Source organism: Peromyscus maniculatus, chromosome 4 (genome assembly GCF_049852395.1).
Source record: "Peromyscus maniculatus bairdii isolate BWxNUB_F1_BW_parent chromosome 4, HU_Pman_BW_mat_3.1, whole genome shotgun sequence".
NCBI lineage: Eukaryota > Metazoa > Chordata > Mammalia > Rodentia > Cricetidae > Peromyscus > Peromyscus maniculatus.
The window spans coordinates 109,012,488-109,036,634 of record NC_134855.1 but is presented as its reverse complement, the minus strand read 5'-3'; the positions used below and the strand labels follow the sequence as shown (position 1 = coordinate 109,036,634).

The 24,147-nt window shown below is 39.5% G+C and overlaps 1 protein-coding gene across 4 annotated transcripts in view; it reads right to left on the bottom strand.

The window, feature by feature from the left end:
- Atrn (attractin) overlaps window positions 1-24,147 on the bottom strand; it is a 151,679-nt gene that overhangs the window by 11,898 nt on the left and 115,634 nt on the right. For 3 of the 4 annotated variants that reach the window (XM_076570657.1, XM_006984562.4, XM_076570659.1), the window contains exons 25-26: window positions 6,195-6,256; window positions 1,072-1,150 (exon numbers count right to left, since the gene is read on the bottom strand). In XM_076570657.1, coding sequence (XP_076426772.1) covers window positions 1,072-1,150; window positions 6,195-6,256 — 141 coding nt within the window. Of the gene's footprint in view, window positions 1-1,071; window positions 1,151-6,194; window positions 6,257-17,862; window positions 19,313-24,147 lie in introns of those variants that run through there. The other variant, XM_076570656.1, reaches the window with a different exon arrangement.

The window sequence follows — 24,147 nt, the reverse complement described above, 5'->3', positions numbered from 1 at the left end:
AGTGAAATTCCAAACCAAGGGTAAACGATTAGTATATTAGCTGATTGAAAACAACCTAAGCATATTTTTAAAAAAACTCTTGAGAGGGTGTTCTTCTAGTATTCTTTCTTTTGATGTTGTAAATATTTTCCAGTTGGTGTTACTTTCTATATTATCTGTTTATTTAGTTTCATATAGTTAAGTGTTACTCTGTATACAGACAAATCTCGACTATACTGCCTCAGTGACTCATATGAAAATAACCTTGTTTCTTTCCAACAGTAACAAACTGCTTTCTTGCTCTTACTTTTAGTGTACAGTCTCGTGTGGGTTGCCTGGCTCATTCAGTCAGCAGAATATGAGATTCTTAAGTGTACAGTCTAGAACATGTGGAACAAAGTTAAGTGTTTCTGGAAACTGTGTTTAGGAACATGGGATGTGAAGACAGAGGCCCTGGTTAAAGTTCAGTTCGGCTTCTCAGGACCTATGTGGTAAGGGGTAAGTTACTTGACCTCCCTGAACCTCATGGCGATACTTACCTCATAGGGCTGAGATGAAGATCAGAGAAGCTAGTCGAAGGAAGACCACCTGCAACAGTGCCTGGGACTTAGAGGTGCTCAAGCATCCTGATAATGTGTCTACTGGGACCAACTCTAGTACTTAACCATACTGAAAGATGCTGGCTCTAGCTATAGTTTGGTTTTGGATCCTCTTGCCCCAAGACCCATGGGTTAAAAGCTTTGTCCCTAGCTTTATGCTATTAGAGGGTGCTGAGACCAGAACCAAGGGCCTCTGGTTCATGCTAAGCAAGTGCTCCATCACTGAGGTGAACCTGTCCCTTCACTCATATTCTTATGAAAGGCTCTTAGAAGACGGCTAAGTCAAGCAGTGGCTGTGGCTGTGGCAGAATCAATGACACGGAATGCAACACTAACTGAAATCTACTGATGGCATACAGTAGAATCATATAATGCAGATGAAGCAGCATGCTTCTTATGTGAATATCAGTCACAAGGTAAAAGTGATTGCCTAGAAAGAAGGAGAGGAAGCGAGCTGTCATGGGATTTACTATTTTTATCTATGTGGGCTTACCTCTCTCCGCCTGGACGCCCAACAGCTCTGCTTGATCTTCCAAACCACTGCAGCCACCAGGAGCAGAGAGAGGAAACAACTGTGGGGAAAGAGCGGTCTGCATCAGCTCCACACACCTGGCTCCCCGGGAACGATCCTCAGCATCCCGACTCCAAGCTCCTGGGACTGCATGTGACAGACTCGTCCACAGGAAGTGGAGGGTGAGGAAACACTGGCTAACTGAGCCAAGCTTCCAGTCCTGACTTCTGGAAGGTGTTCTAAGCCCTGACTTCTCACTGAGCTTCCCAGAAGGGCCAACCACAGCTTACCCCAAATAAGAAAAGCAACTCTAACATAAATTATAACAGGTAATAATTTAATGTAAGCAAGTAATTTAATAAATGTGGTAAACTTTATTGGTAAACTAAAACAGAATGAGAAAATTAAGTTTCAATTAATAATCAACTTTTCATAAGAGGTAAGCAGAAGAAATTTATATATACTGATTAATCTATCTTCTGTAATTATATATACATACGTGGTGTAAACACTGATTATCAACTTGATAGGATCTAGCATCACACAGGAGACAAACGTCTGATATGTCTATGAGAGGATTTCTACACTGAGCTAATTGAGTATCGATAATCCACCCTGAATGTGGGCAGCGCCATTCTATGGGCTGGGGTCCCAGCTTGAATACAAAGAAGAAATGAATAAAAAGAAGAAAGTGAGCTGAAGAGCAACATTCATCTCTCTTGCTTTCTGACCGAGGATGCAGTGCGACATTCACCTCATGAGCTCATATCATGACTCCCAGGCTGTGAGGGGCTGGGTTCCCTAGACTACTGTGAACCCAAATAAACCCCCCATCCCTTCAACTGCTTATTGTCAAGTACTTGGTTGAGCTACTGAAAAGAAAATAATAACTCTGTGCATGTGTGTATATTAATTATTTTTCTTTCTAAAGATCATGTCTTGCTATGTAGCCCAGCTAGCTTGGAATCTGTGATATCTCATCTCAGATTCCTGAATGCTAGAGTGTGCCACCATGCCTAGCAATATATGCATTTACCAATAAAATAAACTTAAAATGATCAAATCTAAGCCAAGAACTTCTTTAATATTAGGAGGAAAAACTTCTAGTTGTCTAATATTGTAAAAAATTTCAGTTTTCTTTCCTCTGTAAACCAGGTGTTGAATGGGAAAAGCTACTATGATACCAGAGGCAATACTTACTTCTGGTTAAAAGAAGAATAAGTCTACCAAACAAAGCTAGAGACCTAGCTGTGTTATGAAATGTGTCCCAGGCATCTGTGTACTAGAGGCTTGGTCCCCAGAGCAGCAGAGCTCAGAGGGGGCTTTAGGGATATGACTGGGATATGGGCATTTTTATCAGTGGATTTCTAGCAACTGAATGATTTGTATTTTAATGGCTTTTGGAAGGTAGGGTCTGTGTGGATGAAGAAGGCCACTGGAGGTGTAGGATTGAAATGCGTATTTTGTCTCATGTTTCTCCTTACCACTAAGAGGTGAGCTGCTTTTCTTAACCATATGATCCTCACCACGGGGGGGGGGTCTAGTCTTGGGCCCAAGACGACAGAACCAATGACGCTGGACTGAAACCTCTGGCACCGTGAGCCAGAAGAAACTGTTCTCCTTGTAAACTGCTTCCCAAGGTATTTGTCACAGCGAAGGAAAGCTGACACATAATTATAATAAATACTCATAAAATAAGCATTAAAAATCCCTTACTGCATTTTATTATTAATATATATTTAAAACTGACACAATGATTGTACATATTTATGTGGTTGGTACAAGTGTACAAGTTGTGATAATCAGATCAGGGTAACTGTTACATCCATTATTTCAGGCCTGCAGCATTCTTGTGTATTGGAAATAATAAAAATCCTCTCTACTAGTAGATTTGAGTAATCAGCTAATTGTCCTCAGCCACAATTATCCTACTGTGATATATATTATATCCTATAATACCATGCATTAAAGGATTCTCCTCATGTCAAACTTCACCCTGGTTCCCATTAACCACTTGCTTTCTATCCCTTCTTCCTTTCCTGAGCTCTGATAATTAATTACTACTTGTGGTTTGAATGAGAATGACCCCCATAAACTCCTATTTCGAATACCTGGTTTCCAGTTGGTGGAACTGTTTGGGAAGGATTAGGAGGTGCGGCCTTGAGGGAGAAGGTGTGTCACTAGGAGTGACTTTGAGGTTTCAAAGCTTGTGCTTTTCCCAGTGAGCTCTCTCTCTGCCTCATGCTCATCAGAAGTAAGCTTTTAGCTACTCCTCTAGTGCCACACCTGCCTACTGCTGTGCTCCCCACCATGATGGCTATGGACTCACCATCTGAAGCTGCAGCCTCAATAACTTCTTCTATAAATTGCCTTGATCATGGTGTTTGTCACAGCAACAGGAAAGTAACTAAGATACAGCTCTGGTCTCATTCATAATCATTCTCATCCTTATTTTGATACAATTTTTTTGAGACATGGTATCATTATGTTGGCCAACCTGGCTTCAAACTTGAAATCTCCTGCCTCAGCTTCCAGAGTGGCTAGGATTATATACATGCAATACCATGTTTAGCTAGTTATTCTCCACTTCTTTAAAAAAAAATGTGTGTGTGTGTGTGTGTGTGTGTGTGTGTGTGTGTGTGTGTGTGTGTGTGATGTGGGGTGTGAATATGTACATGGTGACTGTGTGTGTAAGTATGAGTACATCTATGTGGAGGTCTGAGGACAACCTTGGCTGTCAGTCCTAATCTTTTACCTTGTTTAAGACAGGGTCTCCTGTTGTTCGAAACAACATACCCAGGTCAGATGGTCCTGAGTTTCTCCTATTTCTACCTTTCAGTGTGTGCTACTGCATCTGACTTTCAGCAGGTTTGGGAATCTGCGGTCAGGGCCTCACACCTGCATGGTAACACTCTGCCCACTGAGTCATCTCACTAGCGTTCCCTGCTTTGAGATCAACCTTTGCTTCGACATTCAAGTGAGAACATTCAGTATTTACATTAAACCATTCAGTCCACTGTTATCTCCCTTCCATTTACGTCACTGTAAATGTAGTTATTGTAAAGAATGAAAATAAACCTCACTCGAGGAATAGAAATGATAATAACAGCCTTCCAAATATTAGAAGCAAGAAGAAATCCCACATCTAAACTCCAGCAGGAAATTATTTCTAGCCTAATACTTTGTACTCATACTCTTGATCAAAGCGCATGGGTAACGGGCTGGAGAGATGGCTCAGTGGTTAAGAATACTTGCTGGGCAAGCATGAGTTTGGATCCCAGCATCTGCACAAAAAGCTGGGGTATGGTCATGCACATTGCCCTGTGGGGAGCAGCCACAGAAGGACTGAAGGGGTGTGCAGGCCTTGTCTCAAAAAACAAAACAAAAACCCCAAAACAAGCAAGAAAACAAACAAACAAAAAACAAAACAAAATTTGTGAGAGTAAAAATGAAGATATTTTCAGTTATAGGAGCTCACACAAAAGGTACCTATGTATCTTTCTGCAGAAACTTCTGAGAGAAAAAGTTCCAGTAGAAGGAAGGAATACATGGAAAGACTATGGTGTGGGAGTTGGAGACACACTTTAAGACAAGAGGAAAGCACAAGAAATTCCTAAGATCACTGTGTTGGTTTGAGTGAGAATGGTTCCCATAGGCTCGCATGTTTGAATGTTTGGTCCCTAATTGGTGCAACTGTTTGGGAAGGATAAGGAGGTGTGGCCTTATTGGTGGAGTTGTGCTATTAGGACTGGGCTTTGATGTTTCAAAAGCCCATGTCATTCCCAGTTAGCTCTCTCTCTGCCTTATGCACATGGATCAGATGTAAGTTCTTAGCTACTGCTCCGAAGCTGTGCCTGCCTGTCTCCCTTTGCTATGCTCCCTGCCATAATGGTCATGGGTTCTAACCTGGAACTGTGATCCCAATTACATGCTTTCTTTATAAGTTGCCTATCATGGTGCTTTGTCACGGCAATAGAGAAGTAACTAAGACCATGGGCCTTAGAGACTAGTACATTTAAGGACAGAAGGCTGCAGCATTCTGGGTGGGACTCCCCAAGAGAGACTAAAGCCAAGAGACAACCATCATGGAAGATCTTTGTTGTGTCAGATACAGGTATAACTCTGGAGTAGACTCATAGGGGAAAAAACAATAGTAAAGAAAAGTATTACATTCAGGATAAGCAAAGGGTGACCCTTTTCATCTAAAAAATTAGCAAGTAGAATCATAATCAATTCAGGATTTTATGGTTGGCCAAAGCATTGTGATGTAGCTATTAAATGAATGGAAGGGAATTTTGTGTGTACCTGGTATGTGTACCTGGTGTGTATGTGTATGTGATGAGTACGGCAGTATAGAGAACACAAAAAAATAACTGAGTTGGCTGGGTCATGGTGGCACACACTGAATCCCAGTGCTTGGGAGACAGAGGCAGAAGGATTTCTGTCATTTCAAGGCCAGCCTCTTCTCTATAGAGTTCCAGGGCAACTGGGACTACTATAAAGAGAGACTCTGTCTCAAAACAAAACAAAAAACTGAGTCGAAAACTCAAGAATTAAGTGTAAATATAAAAAACTATAACACTAGATCAATTTCTGTTTGGGGGAAGATATAAAAAGTGAGGTCAGTTCTCGCTGCTTCTTTTATAAGTGCTCTTTATAAGCACTGCAACAATTTATTATTCTCAGAAAAATAAAGTATTAGCAAGAGAACTATAAAAATACAGGGGTTTAAAAATAAGACTTACCTTTCACAATGGATAATCATCAGAACCATCTCTCAAATATGACAGACCACATATGTAGCTCACAGCACTGACCATTACTAATACTGCTTTAGTCCAAGCTTTACCCTATGCAGACAACTAAATTACACAAAACACAGACACACACACAGACACAGACAGACACACACACACACACACCAGTTACACACAAAATTCTCTTCCATTCATTTAATAGTTATATCACAATGCTTTATCAGGTCAGATTAAACTTACATTATTGTGAGTACCCTGAAGCTTTGCAGGAATACATACAACATACAAAGTAAGCTAGAATTAAGGGGCTGTTTCAAAGGAATAAGTAATAAGTATGATAGGAATTACCTGAAGAAAGTCACGAAGAACTGTACCAGGTCCATAAAATTGCTGTGCTGGGAGAAGGCAATCTGTGGCAGAAAACAGCAGTGTAAAGTTACACAGGCTAGAAAATGGCACCACTGACCAGCCTCTACTGCTTTTTAACAAAAGGGTCTCAGTTACAGGCTATAACCTGAACCAATAGGTTATCATTTCTAATTTAGTAACTTTACTATGAATTAACAGGTTTTAGTACCAACAATACAAAAAATTCCTAATGTATTTCAACACTAAGGAGTGAAAGAGGCATCATTATTCTATGGGGAAGAAAAACATTGCGAATTAAACTAAGGCATAATGCTTTCTAAACCACTGGTTATATTGGTGGACAGATGTATCCACTGTGTATCTCAGAATTGGTTAAATATGGAAGCTGTAATTTTATATTCACACACTAATACCTACTACTGGCCTGATGTCACCAACTTCATAGGACCAGAGATCTTATTGGGAAGATAATGGTACAGCTGAGATCCTTTATTTAAAATGTTTTGAGACTGCCAGGCAGTGATGGCACACACTTTTAATTCCAGCTCCTGGGAGGCAGAGGTAGGCAGATCTCTGAGTTCAAGGTCAGCCAGGGTTACACAGTGAGGTCCTATCTTAAAAAACAAAAAACAAAATGCTTGAGACTAGTAAGCTCCAGATTTCAGGGTTCTTCTTTGATATTTGCCTAGACTTTTTCAGTAATTGAACATCCCTATTTCAAAAACTTGGTTCATATAATTTAATTTTATTAGAGATAGGATCTCAGAAGCTCAAAGTGCCCTTGAGCTCACAATTCTGCCTCAAGCCTCACGGTGCTGAAATTATGGGCTCACATCATCATGCCTGCCTGGCTGAAACGTTTTAAGCATTAGTTTTAGATTTCAGACTAGATGTGTTCAATGTACGTTCAAGAGAAATAATAACTACACAGACGGTAACTTTTTTTTACTAAAGATGGTAAGTAAGATAACAATCGGGAAGTTGAACCAGCAAGGTGGTTGGCTCAACAAGTAAAATGGAACCCATGGTGGAGAACTGTGATCCAGTGGCTTCTGTCCCTCCAACACACACATCAGAAACACACATGAATATAAAATAATAACAAACTAAACAACACTTTAAACAAAAGAAAGAAAGTTGATTGTTGTGGAATATTTGTTTAACCAGGCAAAGATGTGTTACTTTTGTTTATGCTGCATTTGTTTAGTTATGTAAAGATGTGTTTCTGTTTCACGTTGTCTGCCGAAGGCACCTGATTGGTATAATAAAGAGCCGAACAGCAAGTAGCCAGGCAGTAGGGGATAGGCGGGGCTGGCATGCAGAGAGAATAAGTAGGAGAAAGAGAAGAGAATGAAAGGAGAGAACGAGGGAGAAAGGCAGTCAGCCGCAAGGCAGCCAGACACCGAGTAGGACACACAGAGGGAAAGAAAGGTAAAAGGCCCTGAGGCAAAATGTAGATGAAGAGAAACAGGTTAAAATAAGTGATAAGAGCCAGTGGGACAAGCATAAGATAAGGGCGAGCATTATAACTAATAATAAGTCTCCGTGTCATGATTTGGGAGCTGGTTGGCCCAAAAGAAAGCCAGCTACATATGGTGCCCAATGTGGGGCCTAAATTTCCACATACGATCTGAGAAAGCTGAAAAAAACAAACGACAACAAAAAATGGATACAGCTCCTTTAAGAAGCTCTGCCATACAGCAAGCACTTGAGCAGACGGCATGTTAAATAAAAACAGCAAGCTATGTAAAAATGCCTGACAGTGTGGGCACCAACTACCTAGAGCTGGCTGGGGCAGTTTGAATGCAGCTCCCAGTTGAATATAGCTCTTGGCCAGGCTGGAGGGGTGTAAAGCTTGGTTCTCATGGAACCAAGCAGGGTGAAGCAAGTAGCCAGCACAAAGCCATTTAGCGGTTTAAAGTTTGGCTCATGCGGTCAGAAAAGGCTAGGGACACACAGTAAAGAGATCCAGATGGAAAAAGCCTCTAAACAAGTTACAGTGTGTTTAAAAATGTGCATAGGCTTAGGAAAGAAAAGAAGATGAGTACAGATAGTCATAGAAAAAAAGTAAAATAGTAAAAAAGTAAATAGTTTAAAAATAATAAAGTAAAGTCTTTAAAGAGAGAGTAAAGTGTCGGGCAGTGGTGCACACGCCTTTAATCCCAGCACTCGGGAGGCAGAAGAGGTGGATCTCTGTGAGTTCAAGGCCAGCCTGGTCTACAGAGTGAGTTCCAGGACAGGCTCCAAAGCTACACAGAGAAACCCTATCTCAAAAAACCAAAAAGAGAGAGTAAAGTAATATAAAGGAAAAAAGCCATATAAAGATGGGAAATACACAGGGAGTCTGGATCCTGTACGGCCGTACTGACTTTGAATTTTTTGAATGTTGATGAGCAAATGACAGCTACTGAGAGACACGGGGTTATAAAAGGGACTACTGAATAAAACCAGTCTAGATTCTTTAGGAATGTCGTAACTTTAAAATGGAATTAAAAAAAATGTATTGTGTTGGAGAAGAGGAAGCAAAAGGCTGTGGATTCCTTCAAGGTTAATAGAGACCAGATTTGATCAGGGAAGACCTGAAAATCTTGGCTACAGACATAAAGAAATAAACCAAGAAAAACTACAAGGCAGGTGACATATATACTAATCCCTCTGCATGAGAACTGTTCTGAGACTGGACAACAAATGTTATAATTAGTTTTTCTAGGACTTGATCATTATCTCAATTTTCTCAGGGTTCCCTAAAGTCGCTGTTGCCCTCAAACAACAGGAAGCAGTCTAGAGAAGACAACATCCACACTCCCAAGAGACGGGATGGGTGGTTTTTGGTCATTCAGTGAGTTATGGATGTTTGTCATCTGGCGCCCAATGTGTTGGCAAGAGTTTCCACCTAAAACCTGGAGAAAAAAGATTCTAAAACGGAGCTAAAAACAGTTCCTAGTTGTTTCTCTCAAGCTAGTGGCAGCCTGCGTGTTTGAGCTACTATGGCGGGTTCCTGGCGTGTGCGCTCGACCTGCAGTATGGCGGGAATGAGGCCTCTGCAAATGGCACACTAAGCTGCGTGGTGGATTTAGCCTTTGCTAGTACAAAACAAAAAGGTTTCTGGGCTACATGCTGCTTTGATAGAAGCATAGATCCACTATTTCTGAGAGTTGATGGCTCCCAGAGCTGGTGGAAAATGTACCACCACCATGTTGGAAAGCTGAAGTGGGCGGAGCCAGCAGCCACAGCACCAGTGCCGTTTCAGTCTTGGAATGCTGCAGTTTAAAGCAATAGGCTCAAGGTAATATAAAAAATAAGCCACGTAAAGATGGCTACCACACAGAGAATCTAGATTATATTCTCTTTGATATTCATAACTAAAGAAAAACATTTGATTGCAAAAGCTGTTGAGTTATGCCAAAATGTATATTTTAAAGGTACCTTGACTTCAAAATTTGGATGTAAGGATATGTTGCTTTGGAAAGGAGGCTTTGCTTTTGTTTCCACAGAAAGCCAGAGGCTATGGATTTGTTCCAGATTAAGATACATCAGGTTTGACCAGCCAAGACCACCTGAAAGGTCTCCGATGACACCATGGCCCAGATGATTCAATATCCAGAATTATTTCAAGGCAACTGGCTCAGACGATACAGCCTCACGGACTACTCCATGATCCTTAAATTTTCTTTGTGTCCCCATAAGATACAGCGCCCCCCTCCAGCAGGAAGTAGTAAGAGAAACTACACCCAAATTCCCAAATATACCAAGCTGGCTTTGGAGATGTGTGAAAGTTAAAACCTTCCTTTAAAAAAGAAAAAAAAAGAAAAGAGGAAGTGCTGTGGGATGGATGGTCTGTATGTCAAATGCTCTGATTGGTCAATAAATAAAACACTGATTGGCCAGTGGCCAGGCAGGAAGTATAGGCGGGACTAACAGGAGAATTGAGAGAACAGGAAGGTGGGAAGTGACACTGCCAGCCGCTGCCATGACAAGCAGCATAAGATGCTGGTGAGCCACATGCAAGGTATAGATTTATAGAAATGGATTAATTTAAGATGTAAGCACTGGATAGCTAGAAGCCTGAGCCATTAGGCCAAACAGTTTAAACAATATAAGTCTCTGTGTGTTTACTCGGTTGGGTCAAAGTGGCTGTGGGACTGGCGGGTAAGAGAGATTTGTCCTGACTGTGGGCCAGGCAGGACTGGAGAAAACTCCAGCTACAGTCATCATTTAAGGGGGATATAAGAATATAGGATAAAAAGACAATGGTTAACCTCACATATTTTACATTGGTATGGATTTTGATATATTGATACAAATTTAAATTTATTTTTATACTGTATGTATGTTTCTACTCTTATTTGGGGCATTGTGCTTATACAGCTCATTTAAAAATGTAATGTATAATTAAATGCAGGTTAGTAGTTAGTCATCTTTAACAATCAAACATGTTAGGCATGTTTTCAAGATCATACAGAGATATATTTTAGATAGATAGATGGTCTTCAAATACTTCAAAGACCTACAGAATATGGCACTTAAAATATTTTGTTAACATAGGGCTTTTCATGACAGTGAGACATGTCTGCTCCTGGCAGCACCAAATCTACTTCATAAAAGGATGATGAGCATTAAAGAACCTCCATATGGAGTTTGCTTTCAATGTGGCAAAGCCAGCCCTTAAGGCAAGAAACTGCCCTTGCCTCAATTGCTATCCAAACTGAACATGCAGGACACAAAGAAAAATGATTGTTGAACTTTGCCCAAACAAGGTGGGACAGTCCTTCAAAATTCCTGCTTCATAGAAAAGTCTGCCAGATATTCTAGGCCTGTAGGCTGAAGACAGATGCCTCAATGTTTCAGAGGAACCTTGGGTGACTGTCCAGGCAGCCAGATGTCTCTGTCATTTCTATAGTTTTGGAAGTGGTTATAGCTTATAGGAAGTGGCTTGCATTGCACCTTCTATTTACTCATGTAATATTATAGCCTGGAGTATTTGATGGAGTTGAAGACTAGATATTTATAGTTACAGTTTTCTTTAGAAATGAAAGAAGGTAAATTAGGTACAGAGCTTTAGACATATCAAGACAGGACAGGTACTATAGTGATTTCTTGGAATTTGCCAAATGCAAAGGAACTGGATGTTGTAAATGTAATTCTTACTTGATAACTGTTCTTATTCTATGTAGTTTATTGTGTTAAAGTTAAAACCTTTCCTTTTTATTTAGATAAAAGGGGGAAATGTGGAATATTTAACTAGGCAAAGATGTATTACTATGTAAAAATGTGTTACATTTGCATTAATTAAGTAAAATTAACCTGTGCTCAGAGAGGTAGGGTTAGCAACTAGTTAACAACTAGTTAGCAACCAGTAGTGTGGGTTTTTTAGTTGAGGCAGTGTGGAAGGAGAGAGGCTTCAGGGATGCCAACTAAGAGAGAAAGTCAGTTGCTGCTCTAACTCTATTGAGTTTGCAGGTTTTCACCCTAGCCTTTGAATCTTGAGTTTTGTTAGAATGATTTAGATTTAGCAGCAGCAACAGAGCCATTAACTGAGGGGACAGAATTACCTCTTGTCTGCACCTTTCCTGAACAATGTCTATAGCAGTTAAGAACTGCACTAAAAACAAAAAATGAAAACCTTCATTTGGAAATGGAAGCTCTGGAGGGTAGGCAGTGAGTTGGGAAGGATGTGGTACAGAAAAGGCAGTAGTCTGAAACAGACAAGCTTATAAGGCTTTGTTTCAGATAATGAAGCACACCAAAACCTGTGACTGTGTCTTTCAATATAAAGATTAAAGGAATTTGAGCCAGCCTGGCTCCTGGGACTCAACTGTTTCTCATAATCATCAACTTGAGCTAAGTGAAACTCATAGGCTCCAGCTGTGCAACCCCTCCCTGTATCCATCTTCACTCATCAAAACTCTGTAGAAGCCAACACCACCACTATCAATCAGATAGTACAGCTTAGGAATGAAGCCATGCCCACAATAACAATCCACAGGTCAAAAGATATTCTGGAGTCTGTGGTCCTAGGGCCCCACCAAACTGAGATTCTGGGAGGCCACCTCCTGGTGGGTTGACACCCTGAACCTCAACTGCCACCTGCTGATCCTCTGAAATGTCCACCAGTACAGTCCCTCTCACTGCTTTGAACTACTTTCCAGAATTTCCATACCATTTTCCTTACCACATGTATTACTAACTTAAAAATTTTGGTGGTTTAAATGAGAATACTTGATCCCTAGTCAGTGGAAAGGAGGTGTGCCACTGGGGGGTGAGCCTTGAGGCCTGAAAAGCCCATGCTATTCCCAGTTAGCTCTCTATGCCTCCTATTTGTGGATAAGTGTTGTGTGATATTTTGATTGCATTCTGACACTTCCAAGACTGAGAATAAAATTTGCTTTGAATCAGAGGGCAGAGCTAGCTACTAGCTGAGCAAAATTAATCATAGATGTTTTGGAAGACTAAGGACAGAGAGACACAGGAAGTAGGGTGGGGTTTAGAGAGGGTCTCGGTCTTTTTGGATTGAGGAATGAGAAGGGGGGATCACTGGTCACTTTGTCGCCATTTCTCTGATCATGCAGGTTCTTATCCCAATATCTGACTCCCAAGTTTTTATTGATAAAGAATAACTAGATAAATGTTTCACCTGGCTTCCAACTCAGGGCACAAAATTACAAGGTAGCCACTTGCCCCTAGCTTTGCAGCCCCAAGAGCTGCTGCTGCTGGTGGTTTTTCCTCTCTCCCCTAAGTCCCTCTGAGCGAGTCTGGGATTGTCCTGTTGCAGCCTCTCTACAACAGCCAGTTACTGCTTGTCCCCATCCCTAAACTCCACAGATGCCTGGGCTCCAAATGCCACCAGTTAGCCACCTGTCAGCTGGCTCTGTTCTTCAGGCGCCCCATGCACTCATTTCCCATGCACATCCCCGTGTCCACCTTTCAGGAGGCTGGCTCCCTCTCCATGAGTTACAAACTTCCTCTGCACTCCCTTCTCAGGCTGCTGTTACATCAGGACAGCAGCCTCAACACCCGATGGGGCTTTTACTGCTGTGGCCACTGCCACACATTCTCAGATCCTAGCTACACAAAAGCAGCTGCAGCTGCCCTCAGCCAGGCTGTGCACCATGTGCATTCTCTGGTGAGGCATGCTGCAGAGCAAGAGCCAGCCTCACTCTTCACAGTCATTATCAGCAGATCTGCTGAGACACCTGGGAATTCTTTAGTAGGGGAATTAGTGGGTTTTTTTGTTTTTTTTTTGTTTTTTTGTTTTTTTTTTTTTAAAAAGGGTTTTCCCCATGTTAAGAACGGGGAACAGTATTACAATGCAGGGAGTTAGGTCTCTGTATAGTTCCACAATGGATGGTTTGAAAATGGAACAATTAAATGAAAGGATAATCAACTTATCTGGGACTAACATAATGTCAATTATTATAATCATTAATCAGTTTGGTAATTCATGTTTTATCCTTTAAAAAGTTGTTTGATATTGGTGCCAAATATGAAAAATTGACTAGTAAGATATAATACTTAGAAAGACCTACTAGTGAAACTAAAAAAAAATATTCACATACAAACAGAGGAGTTTAGAGCAGAACCTACTATACCATTACATTCTGAAACTGAAGAGGAGCAGCCCAAGGTATCAGAAAACCAAGCTTAATTTACCAGTTGCCATTCAAGAATGGCCACTAGACAATAGGATATTCAGAAGTTAATTGGGAACCTATAGAAATGTTAGACTTGAAGAGATTTAAGGAAGCAATAGCTTCATATGATATGCATTCACCTTTTGTAAAGCAGATGTTAAATTCATGGGCCAATTGGAACAGAATTATTCCACAAGACTGGAAAGATTTAATTACAGCAGTATTGGAAGCTGGTCCTCAGTTACAAGGGAAAACATGGTGGAGAGAGGAAGCCAGGGTCACAGAACAATGAAGCAGGGCTAGAGGCATGGACATTTCCAAAGACCAGCTTCTCAGTGAGGCCCAGTCTGCTCATTTGCAAAGACAAATTACATTTGATGACCACATCTTGATTCTAAGCCATACAACAGCTTTGACTGCTTGGGAGAGGGTTGAAGAATCAGGAAAGAGAACTGAGTTGTTTACTAAAATTATACAAGGCCAAAAAGAAGCCTTCACTGATTTTTTTTTTTTTTTTACAAAGGTTGACTTCAGCTGTAAATAGAATGATATCAGATCCAGAAGTTAGACAAATATTAATTGAATCCTTGGCTTTTGAAAATGCTAATTCAGAATGTAAAGGGGTAATTAGGCCCTTAAAGGCAAGATCAGCACCAATAGATGAATGGATTAGAAATACAGCTGATATTTGTTCTCATACTTACGATAACACTTGGATAGGAAAAAGAAAAATCAAAAGGATAGTTGTTTTAATTATGTAAACAGGTCTCCTGAAAAGAGACTGTAGGCAAGGCATTTCTAGGAACCATATTTTTTCTAGAGATAATCCAAACAGAAGGCCCTAGCCTTCTGGAATAGGGCCTTCTGGAATATGCAGAGGCTGTGGCAACGGCTGGCACATCCTCTACATATTCCAGAATATAATAATGAATGCAGATCAACGTGGGACAGACAAGGTAACCCTTTGGCATCGGGAAACACCTTAGGGGGCCTCTTCCAGTCCTTCATGTCAAATTTGGTTCAATCATTCCCTATCAGCATTGGGGAAAACCCTCCACAGAAAAATTAAAAGATTTAATACCTGTTGTTAAAAGCCATACTGCTCTGAATGACAGAACCACTTCATTTGATAAAACAAACTTTTCAGAAGAGAGCATAAAACAAGTATTTTTGCAAACTTCTATACATTATCAAAGACCAAAGTTAAAAATACAAATAAAAGGTATTGAAATTGAGGGTTTGGGGCAGATGTAATAATAATTGCACAAAAATCTTGGCATCCAAATTGGCCTTCAGGAGGTAAATGTTCAGCTTCTAGGGATTGTCTCACATAAAACAAAGTGAAGATGGGTCAGGCATATAAGGCCAGAAGGACAAGGAGGAAAATTAAAGCCATATATGTCTAACACAGCAATGAAGTTGTGGAGATGTGATTTGTTATGTCTATTGGTTACCCCTAAGGTGTAAATATTACCATTGAATCCTTGGGCATATGTTGTCTTATTATTGTTGTGGTTTGTAAGCTTTACAGCTAGGTAGAACTTTTAACTGCTTTTTTTCCCCCGTTGGCAGCTTAGTACCTTCCCCAATTACTCTAAGCAGTATATCCAAAGTATGTTGTATCTTCAGCATTAGGGTGTTATCTTAAAGTTCCTGGAGGTATCCAAAGGCAACAGCAATAGGCTATATTGCTGAAAAACCCAGATTAACATCCCTCCATTCTCAGGAACAAACCATAAACTAACGTATGCTTCTGAGAAAAATATTAAAAGGCATTATCAATAATAGTCACTGACTATTCAGGTTGTACATAAGCAGGGCACAAAAACTGCTGATCTTTCAAAGGTACCAATAGCCCTTCCATTAAAATGGCTAACTGACAAAAATGTCTGCATGGAACAATGGCCTTTGACATCAAAAAAATTATAAGCCTTGCTAGGCGGTGGTGGAGCACACCTTTAATCCCAACACTCAAAGAGGCAGAGTCAGGTGTATCTCTGTGAGTTCGAGGCCAGCCTGGTCTACAGAGCGAGATCCAGGACAGGCACCAAAACTACACAGAGAAATTCTGTCTCAAAAACAAAAACAAAAACCAAACAACAACAACAAAAAAAATTACAGTCCTTAGACTAGTTGGTACAGGAGCAGCTAAATGCTCAACATATTGAAGAATTGACCAGTCCTAGGAATTCTCCTATATTTGTCATTAAAAAGAAATCTGGAAAATGAAGAATGGTAACAGATTTAAGAGTTATTAATAAGGTGATTCAGCCATGGAATCTTCCCAGCCTGGAATTCTCATCTTCTCTATTACCCAAAGGATAGGGATTACTTTAAAAAGTGCTTTTCACTATACCTTTACAAGAACAAGATAGAGAAAATTTTGCCTTCATAGTGCCTACTTATAACAATTCTCAGCCTGTTAAAAGATATCAATGGAAGGTTCTCCCACAAGGGATGTTAAACAGCCCCACCTGATAGGGAATATTATTTTAAGGTGTGCTACTTTTGTTTATGTTGCATTTGTTTAACTCTGTGAAGCTTCCTTACTTTGCCTGTCTAAAACACCTGATGGTCTAATAAAGAACTGCATGGCCAATAGCAAGGCACGAGAAAGAATAGGCAGGACTGGCAGGTAGAGAGGACTAGAAGGAGAAATTGGGACAATCAAGGAATGAGAGAAGAAGAGGAAGACGTCAGAGGCCAGCCACCCAGCTACAGAGCCAGACATGGAGTAAGAAGGAAAGAAAAGGTATACAGGAATAGAGAAAGATAAAAGCCCTGAGGCCAAAGATAGATGAGATAATTTAAGAAAAGCTGGTTAGCAACAAGCCAAGCTAAGGCTGAACATTTATAAGAATATGCCTCCATGTGTGATTTATTTGGGAGTTGGGTAGCAAGCCCCCCAAAAGAGCAAAAACAACCAACAACACCCACTCTGTGGCAATGGTTTGTACGACAGCTGTTGGAAATGATTAGAGTACAGTTTCTTCAATTTAATTTACCATTATATGGATAATATCTTACTAGCTGATTCAAATGTAGATACTTGAGAGAAAACGTTTGAAGAAGTAAAGGAAAATTTTGCCTTATTGGGGATTACAAATTGCTCCTGAAAAAATACAAAGGGGAGATACTGTTAATTACCTAGGATATAAAATAGGTTTACAAAAATTCAACCCCAAAAGGTACAAATCAAGAGAGATCAATGACTTTCAAAACTGACTCTTAATGACTTTCAAAAATTGCTGGTAGACATTACCTGGGTATGACTCACAATTGGATTAACAACTCAAGAATTGAATAATTTATTTCAAACCTTAAAAGGTGATGAGGACTTAAATAGTCCAAGAAAATTATCAACTGAAGCTGAGAGAGAATTGGCTCTGGTAGAAAAGAAATTACAGGATGCACAAGTTGATCATTTGGATACAGAGCTTGACTGCATTCTGGTTACTTTAACTTCTATGTATTCCCCTACAGGAATTTTAATGCAGAGAGAAGATAACATCTTAGAATGGATATTTTTATCACACACACAGTAAAAAATTAAAGACCTATGCAGAAAAGATTTCTGAGTTGATTCTAAAAGGAAAATTGAGACTTCATCAATTAGCGGGAATAGACCCATCAGAAATTGTAGTATCTTTTCCTAATGCTGAAAGTTTCTCTTTATGGACAGAAAATGAACATTGGCAAAGAGATTGCAGTAATTTTTTTTGGAGAGATTAACAGTAAATATCCTCAAAGCAAGAAAATTCCATTTATAAAGAGATCTAACTGGATCCTTCCTCACACTGTACAGGGAACACCAATTTCTGGAGCTCCTACATTCTATACTGATGCAAACAAATCAGGAAAGGCAGGTTATAAATCGGGAAATTTGAATAAAGTGGCTCAAAGCCCTCATGATTCTGTTCAAAAGTCAGAATTATATGCTATTCTCACGGTATTATTAGATTTTCCAGAACCTCTTAATAATTTAGTTACCAACTCTCAATATTCAGAAAGAGCTGTTTTACATACTGAAACTGCTGAATTTATTTCAGATAATACAGAATTGACTTTGTTATTTATTCAGTTACAAGAAATAATCAGAAATAGATATCATCCCTCATAAATAACACATTATTAGGTCCCATACAGGTCTACCAGGCCCTCTAGCACAAGGTAATGATGAAATAGACCAACTACTGGTAGGAATTGTGTGAGAAGCCTCAGAATTTCATAAAAAACACCATGTCAATAGCAAGGGTTTGAAAAATAATTTTTCCATCACTTGACAACAAGCCAAGGAAATTATAAGAAAATGTCCTACTTGTTCCTTGTATAACCAGACTCTACTATCTTCAGGAAGTAACCCAAAGGGTACTCAAAGAAATGAAATTTGGCAAATGGATGTGTTTTATTTCCTAGAGTTTGGAAAATTAAAATATGTATACCATACCAAAGATATATATTCAGGATTTTAATGGGCAACTGCTTTAAGTTCTAAAAAGGCTGATTCTGTAAATACATATTTATTAGAAGTTACGGCCATTATGGGGATACATGTACAAACTAAGACTGACAATGCTCCAGCGTGTGTCTCTAGTAAAATAAAACAATTTTTGCATATTACAATATAAAGCATAACAGGGCAAGTAGTTATAGAAAGATCTACTCCAACTCTAAAAGATATGCTTAATAAACAGAAAGGGGTAATAGAGACCCCCCCCCAGATAGATTGCACAATGCTTTATTAACTTTAAATTTTAAAATACTAATGAGAAAGAAACGATAGCTGCAGAGAGACACTGAATAACAGAAAAGACTGCTAAATTAAATCATCCTGTATGCTTTAAAGATGTGTTGACCTCAGCATGTAAACCAAGATATGTGTTATGTTGGGTAAGAGGTTTTGTTTTTGTTTCCATGGGAGAAGAAAAGCTATGGATACCATCAAAATTGATAAAAATGATTTGAACAGGAGAGATCTCTTGATTAGAAGAAGTGATAGTTCATCAAACTGCATGGCCATTCAATCTAAACTGACTTGCAAGACTAATAAATGCTTTTCATTTGATCAGATATAACTTTCCAAAAGGGAAACTCCCCAAATTAGGGTTGGGGCACAGTTTTGTTTTTGTCTTTCCAGGAGAATGAAGGCATCCAAATACAGAATCTGAAGACCACTGGACAAATAAGACATGTGAAGAAAAAGGACAAATCATGCAGAGAAAATACCCCAAGAAAAAGAGTAAATTGGCCTATTGGTATATCCCATTTCCAACAGGATAAAATTTCCTAAACCTTCCCAAATGTTTGTTTCTGCTGTTCTCTACAGACATATAAGGCAGATGATCTTTTTGTAGTCCCAGTTCAAATAAAAATTAAAGCTGGCTTTGGAGTTGGAGCATGGCTCTCTTCTTCTCTAAACCCAAGCATGCTTGTTCAAAGGAAAATTCAAAGTGTCAGAAGAGCCACCTGATATGGGACAGAAGAAAAACCAAAATTAAGAGACTATTGTATTGCCACTAATCTCATAATTCTTTGGTTTTATTTTGACTCTTTAAAACTCTTCTTAAGGCATAAATAGTATTTTAAACTTTATAAAATTAATATATATATTATATTTATATTTTAACTTTTGTCATGATATTAATGGCCATATAGAGAACTAATTCTAGAAAAAGGCTTCATCTAGCTTCTTATACATGATTTCAGGTTTGAGGCTCTATCAGCTAACTAGGAATTAAGTTTTTGTACTCTCAATGTATGTAACAAATTATGGTCTTTTAACTTCTTTAAGATCTGCTGTATATGACATTTAAAATGTTTAAGTTTTCTGCAATGAACCATGACCACACCTAACAGTGAACTCTGAAGTCTCCAAAAGGAGGATTGGGCCCCACAATAAAAATGCCACCTGGACTATGGTAATGCCACTAAGCTGACAAACACCACCTAAAGATTGGCTATGAACTACAAACTGCTCAGGACAATTTTAAGGTAGCTAGCTGAGATGGTCTAGCCTCCCAGACTATTCTAGCCAGGACTTGACATAAGTCCTGCATTTTCCCATTACACAGAGACTGGACACAGAGAATGGATACAGCTAGCTTTCCCAGGACTTCACAATTATCCCAATTTTTATCAGGGTCCCCTAAAAATGTGGTTGTCCCCAGACAGCAGGAAGTAACTTTAAGAACACAACGCCCATATTCCCAAGAGGTGGAGTGGGTGGTTTCTGGTCGTTCAGTGGGTTATGGATATTTGTTACTATTTAGGTGGTTGGTTACAAGTTGTTATTGGTCAGGAAAAAGGTGAACAAAGGAGATTAGATTATGGGATCTTGTTCTAAAAAAAAAATGGAGGAATATAGAAATAGGATAAAAGGAAGATTGTTGAATCTACTTTTAAACCAAAACAGCAACGACTAGTCTTAAATATTTTACATTGATATGGATTTTTGTATATTGATACAAATTTGAGGTTATTTTTTGTTATACTGTATATATGTTTCTTTATTCTTGTTTAAGTTTTTTTTAATTGATACAAATTTAAGGTTATTTTTCTTAGAACATACTGTATATACCTTTCTACTCTTGTTCAAGGTATGGTACCTATACAGCTCATTTAGCAACGTAATGTAAATATATAGTCCTTGAAAGTTATTATTACAAACTATTTAGGATAATAAAACAGGTTAGTAGTTAGTCACCTATTACAATCAAACTTGTAGTCAGGTTAGGTATGTTTTCAAGGTCAAACAGAAATATATTTGAGATAGATAGGTGGTCTTCAAATACTTCAGAGATCTACAGAACATGGCATTTAAGATGTTTTAATAACATAGGTTCTTCTTTTTTTTTTTTTAAATGACAATGAGACATGTCTGCTCCTAGAAGCACCAATCTACTTCAGAGAAGATGATGATCATCAAAGAAACTCCATACGGAGTTTACTTTCTTTGTGGCAAAAGTTAGCCAGTGGGCAAAAACCTGCCCTTGTCTTGACTGCTGACAGTATGCTATCCAAATTGCACAATCAGGACTCAAAAGAAAGTGACCATCAAACTTTGCCAAGACAAAGTGGGACAACCTTCAAAAACCCTGCTTCACTAAGTCTGTCAGATAGTCTAGGCCTGCAGGCCTAAGATGGATGCTCCAACATTGCAGAGGAACCTTGGGTGACTGTCCAGGCAGCCAGCTATTTCTGTCATTTAATTTTGGAAATTGTTTGCTCTGTACTTCCTGTTTACTCAGGTAATATTATATCTTCAGGTCTCTGATGGAGTTGAAGACTAGATAGTTATGGTTTTCCTTGTTAACAAATTCAGAAAAGAAACTTACAAAAGAGGTGTAAAGTGTATAAGATTGAGAGACATAAAAAGATAGTTTGGGGTTGGAAAATTTAAGTTAGGATAGAAAGTTCATTAGGTACAACACTTTGGACTCACCAAGATAGGATAGACAGTGGAGTATTTTCTCTGAATTTGTCAAATGCTCATGGACTAGATGTTATTAATGTAATTATTGCCTGTATATACTTATATATAGTTATTGTACATATTGTATATAGTTTTTCTATGTTAGTTAAAACCTTCGCTTTTTATTTAGACAAAATGAGGGAAATGTGTAATATTTTGTTTGTGTTCTGACAAATAAAGTTTGCTTGGAGTCAGAGGGTAGAGCTATCCACTAGTTAACCATAGAGGTCTGGAGGTCTGTATAGAGAGGAACAGGAAGTGATAAGGCAGGAAGGAGACAGGATCTCAACTCTTTTTGGACTGGAGGAAGGAAAGAGGAAGGAAACAATTGTGACTACTCTCCTGCTTCTCTGATTTTTCAGATTTTACCCCATATCTGATTCCTGGTTTTTATTGATAAAATTAATTAGATTTACACTCCAGCTAGCTGTAGTGGTGGTACATGCCAGTAAATTGAGCACTTGGGAGGTAGAGGCAGAAGGATAAGGCGTTTAAAGTTATCTTTGGCTTCATGGTTAGTTAGGGGCTAGCCTATGCTATCATGACTATCTTGTTGCCAAAAAGATAGTTAAAAATGCTGGGGAAAAAAAGAACTAAATTCTGCTACTCTAAAGATCTTGTGCCAACAAAGATTCATCCATTCCATGTATATTTACAGAGTACTTATAACTACTCAATTCTACACCAGGACATAGAATTTATCTTGAAGATACTGAAATATAAAATATAATAATTGCTTACAAGGAACTATTTATATAATAAAGAACAGACAAGCGTGTGGCTATGGGGAGCATGTGCAGAGGAGTGTCTATGGGAGGTATCTGAGGGCCATCAAGAGGATGCTTCCACATCCAATCCAGCCTGCACTACATGATGTTGGTGGGGCTACCTCTAACCAATATTGCCAACCATTGCCCCAAAGGTCTTTTTGAAACACTGATCTATGTTCATTTCCTGACTTACAATAATTCAGTGACTCTCGGTGGTTATCAGGAGGCAGTTTACATTCCTTAGCTGAACCCTTAAGTCTCTTCATGGTAGCTCTATCAGCTATCTTTTTTTTTCTTTTAATTTTTAGATATGCCCCCAAGCTTTCTCTTAACCTTCCTATGCAGCCTTGGACCCTCCTACCCCTACCTCCTGAGTGCTGGAATTCCATGAGTGTGCCACTGCTCTCAGTGTGTGCTGTGCCTGGGATGGCACCTAGGGCTTTCTGCATGCTAGGCAAGTGTTATTCCAACTGAGCTGCACCCCCGCCCAGCTCTTAGCTTCTTGATCACAAGTATTATCAATTCTGCTGAACTCTTGTTTCGGAAGCAACTGGCCATTCTCTCTTCCCAATACAAATATTCCCACTGCCCCATCTATGCTTTCTTAGGACTCAGTTCTGGTGTTACTTAGGGAATATGGGCATTCTCCCCGCCACACACACACCTGCTGCTACCTTGTAACTTTTGAGGAGCATGAGACACATCTCCAATACCTAACACTGAAAGAGTACTGCTATCCTCTATGGCTGCTGCTCTGAATCAGAAAGGCTTCTGGCTGTCGAAATCAAATGGAAGAGGCCTGCTGTAGACAAAGAGTCACTCATTCCAGCCAGGTGATATTCCCAGATGGTGTGGGTTGAGCAGAAAGACGGGGTTCAGATAAAATGATAGGGACAATGGCAATAAAGAAAAGAGCTGTCTGTGCTGCCACATGCCTTAATCCAAGTAAGCTAGAAGAAATTAATCTTTAGCCATTAATCCTTAATCCTCAGTAAGATGGAGGAAATTTTCAAGAAGTACACTACAAAGTTGGAGAGACAGTTAACAGGGTAAAAAAAGTTTAAAGCCAGTTGTGTTGCAGACATCAGAAGCCCAACACTAGGGAAGGGGCGGGCAGTGGGGTAAACTGGGGCTTGCTGACTGCCAGCCTAGCTCCAGGTTCCACAAGAGGTCCTGTCTCAAGGGAATAAAGCAGAATAGAGCACAATTCCAACAATCATTCTCTAGCCTTTCTGTACATACAGGTGAACATACATTCACATGTACAAACATACCACATATACATACACCACACACACATCCCTCCCTGGGGCAGAGATGTATCTCTTTGCAGTGGGTGACAGTTAATGCAGAGACTCTTAAATAGCCAAAGCTTACAACAAGTGACTGCTGTGTTTACCCCTACATGAACTTCTATATCACCCCCTCCAAGCTTAAGGGAGCACTGTAGAACATGGGTAGAAAGAAGATAAGAACCTGAGGACAGGAAAAATGATGGGAAAGGCTATCTCCGGGACATGGGATAGCTGTTGCATGAATGAATTCATAGCAGTGGTGGTTACCTGATTCTATCATGGATGGGAAAGGGACTCATGAGGCAGTTAAGGCTAAGGAAGGGGGAGACATATTCTTCAGTAGCATGGCCATTTTTATTTAAAGATTTTTTTAAAAATTATTTTTAATCATGTGTATGATTGTGTGAGTACATACATGTGTGTACAGGTGCCCAAGAAAGCCAAAAGTGTTAGATACCCCTTGAGCTGAGTTACAGGCAGAAGAGTAATACATACTCTGAACCACTGAGCCATCTCCAAGCTCCATTTATTTTCCAGCCAGGGTCTTATTCTGTAGCCCAGGTAGGGCCTGGGACTCAATATGCAGCCTAGGCCCACCTTAGACTCCTGGCAATCCTTCTCAGCTTCCCAAGTTCTGAAATTATAGGCATAAACTACCACAACAGGCACTATAATTTTCTTTCTAGCATATTAAGGCTTTATAATTCTTAAAACTCCTGAGGTACAGGTAATCCAACAGGTGGTATGTACGTGCATTACTGCTAT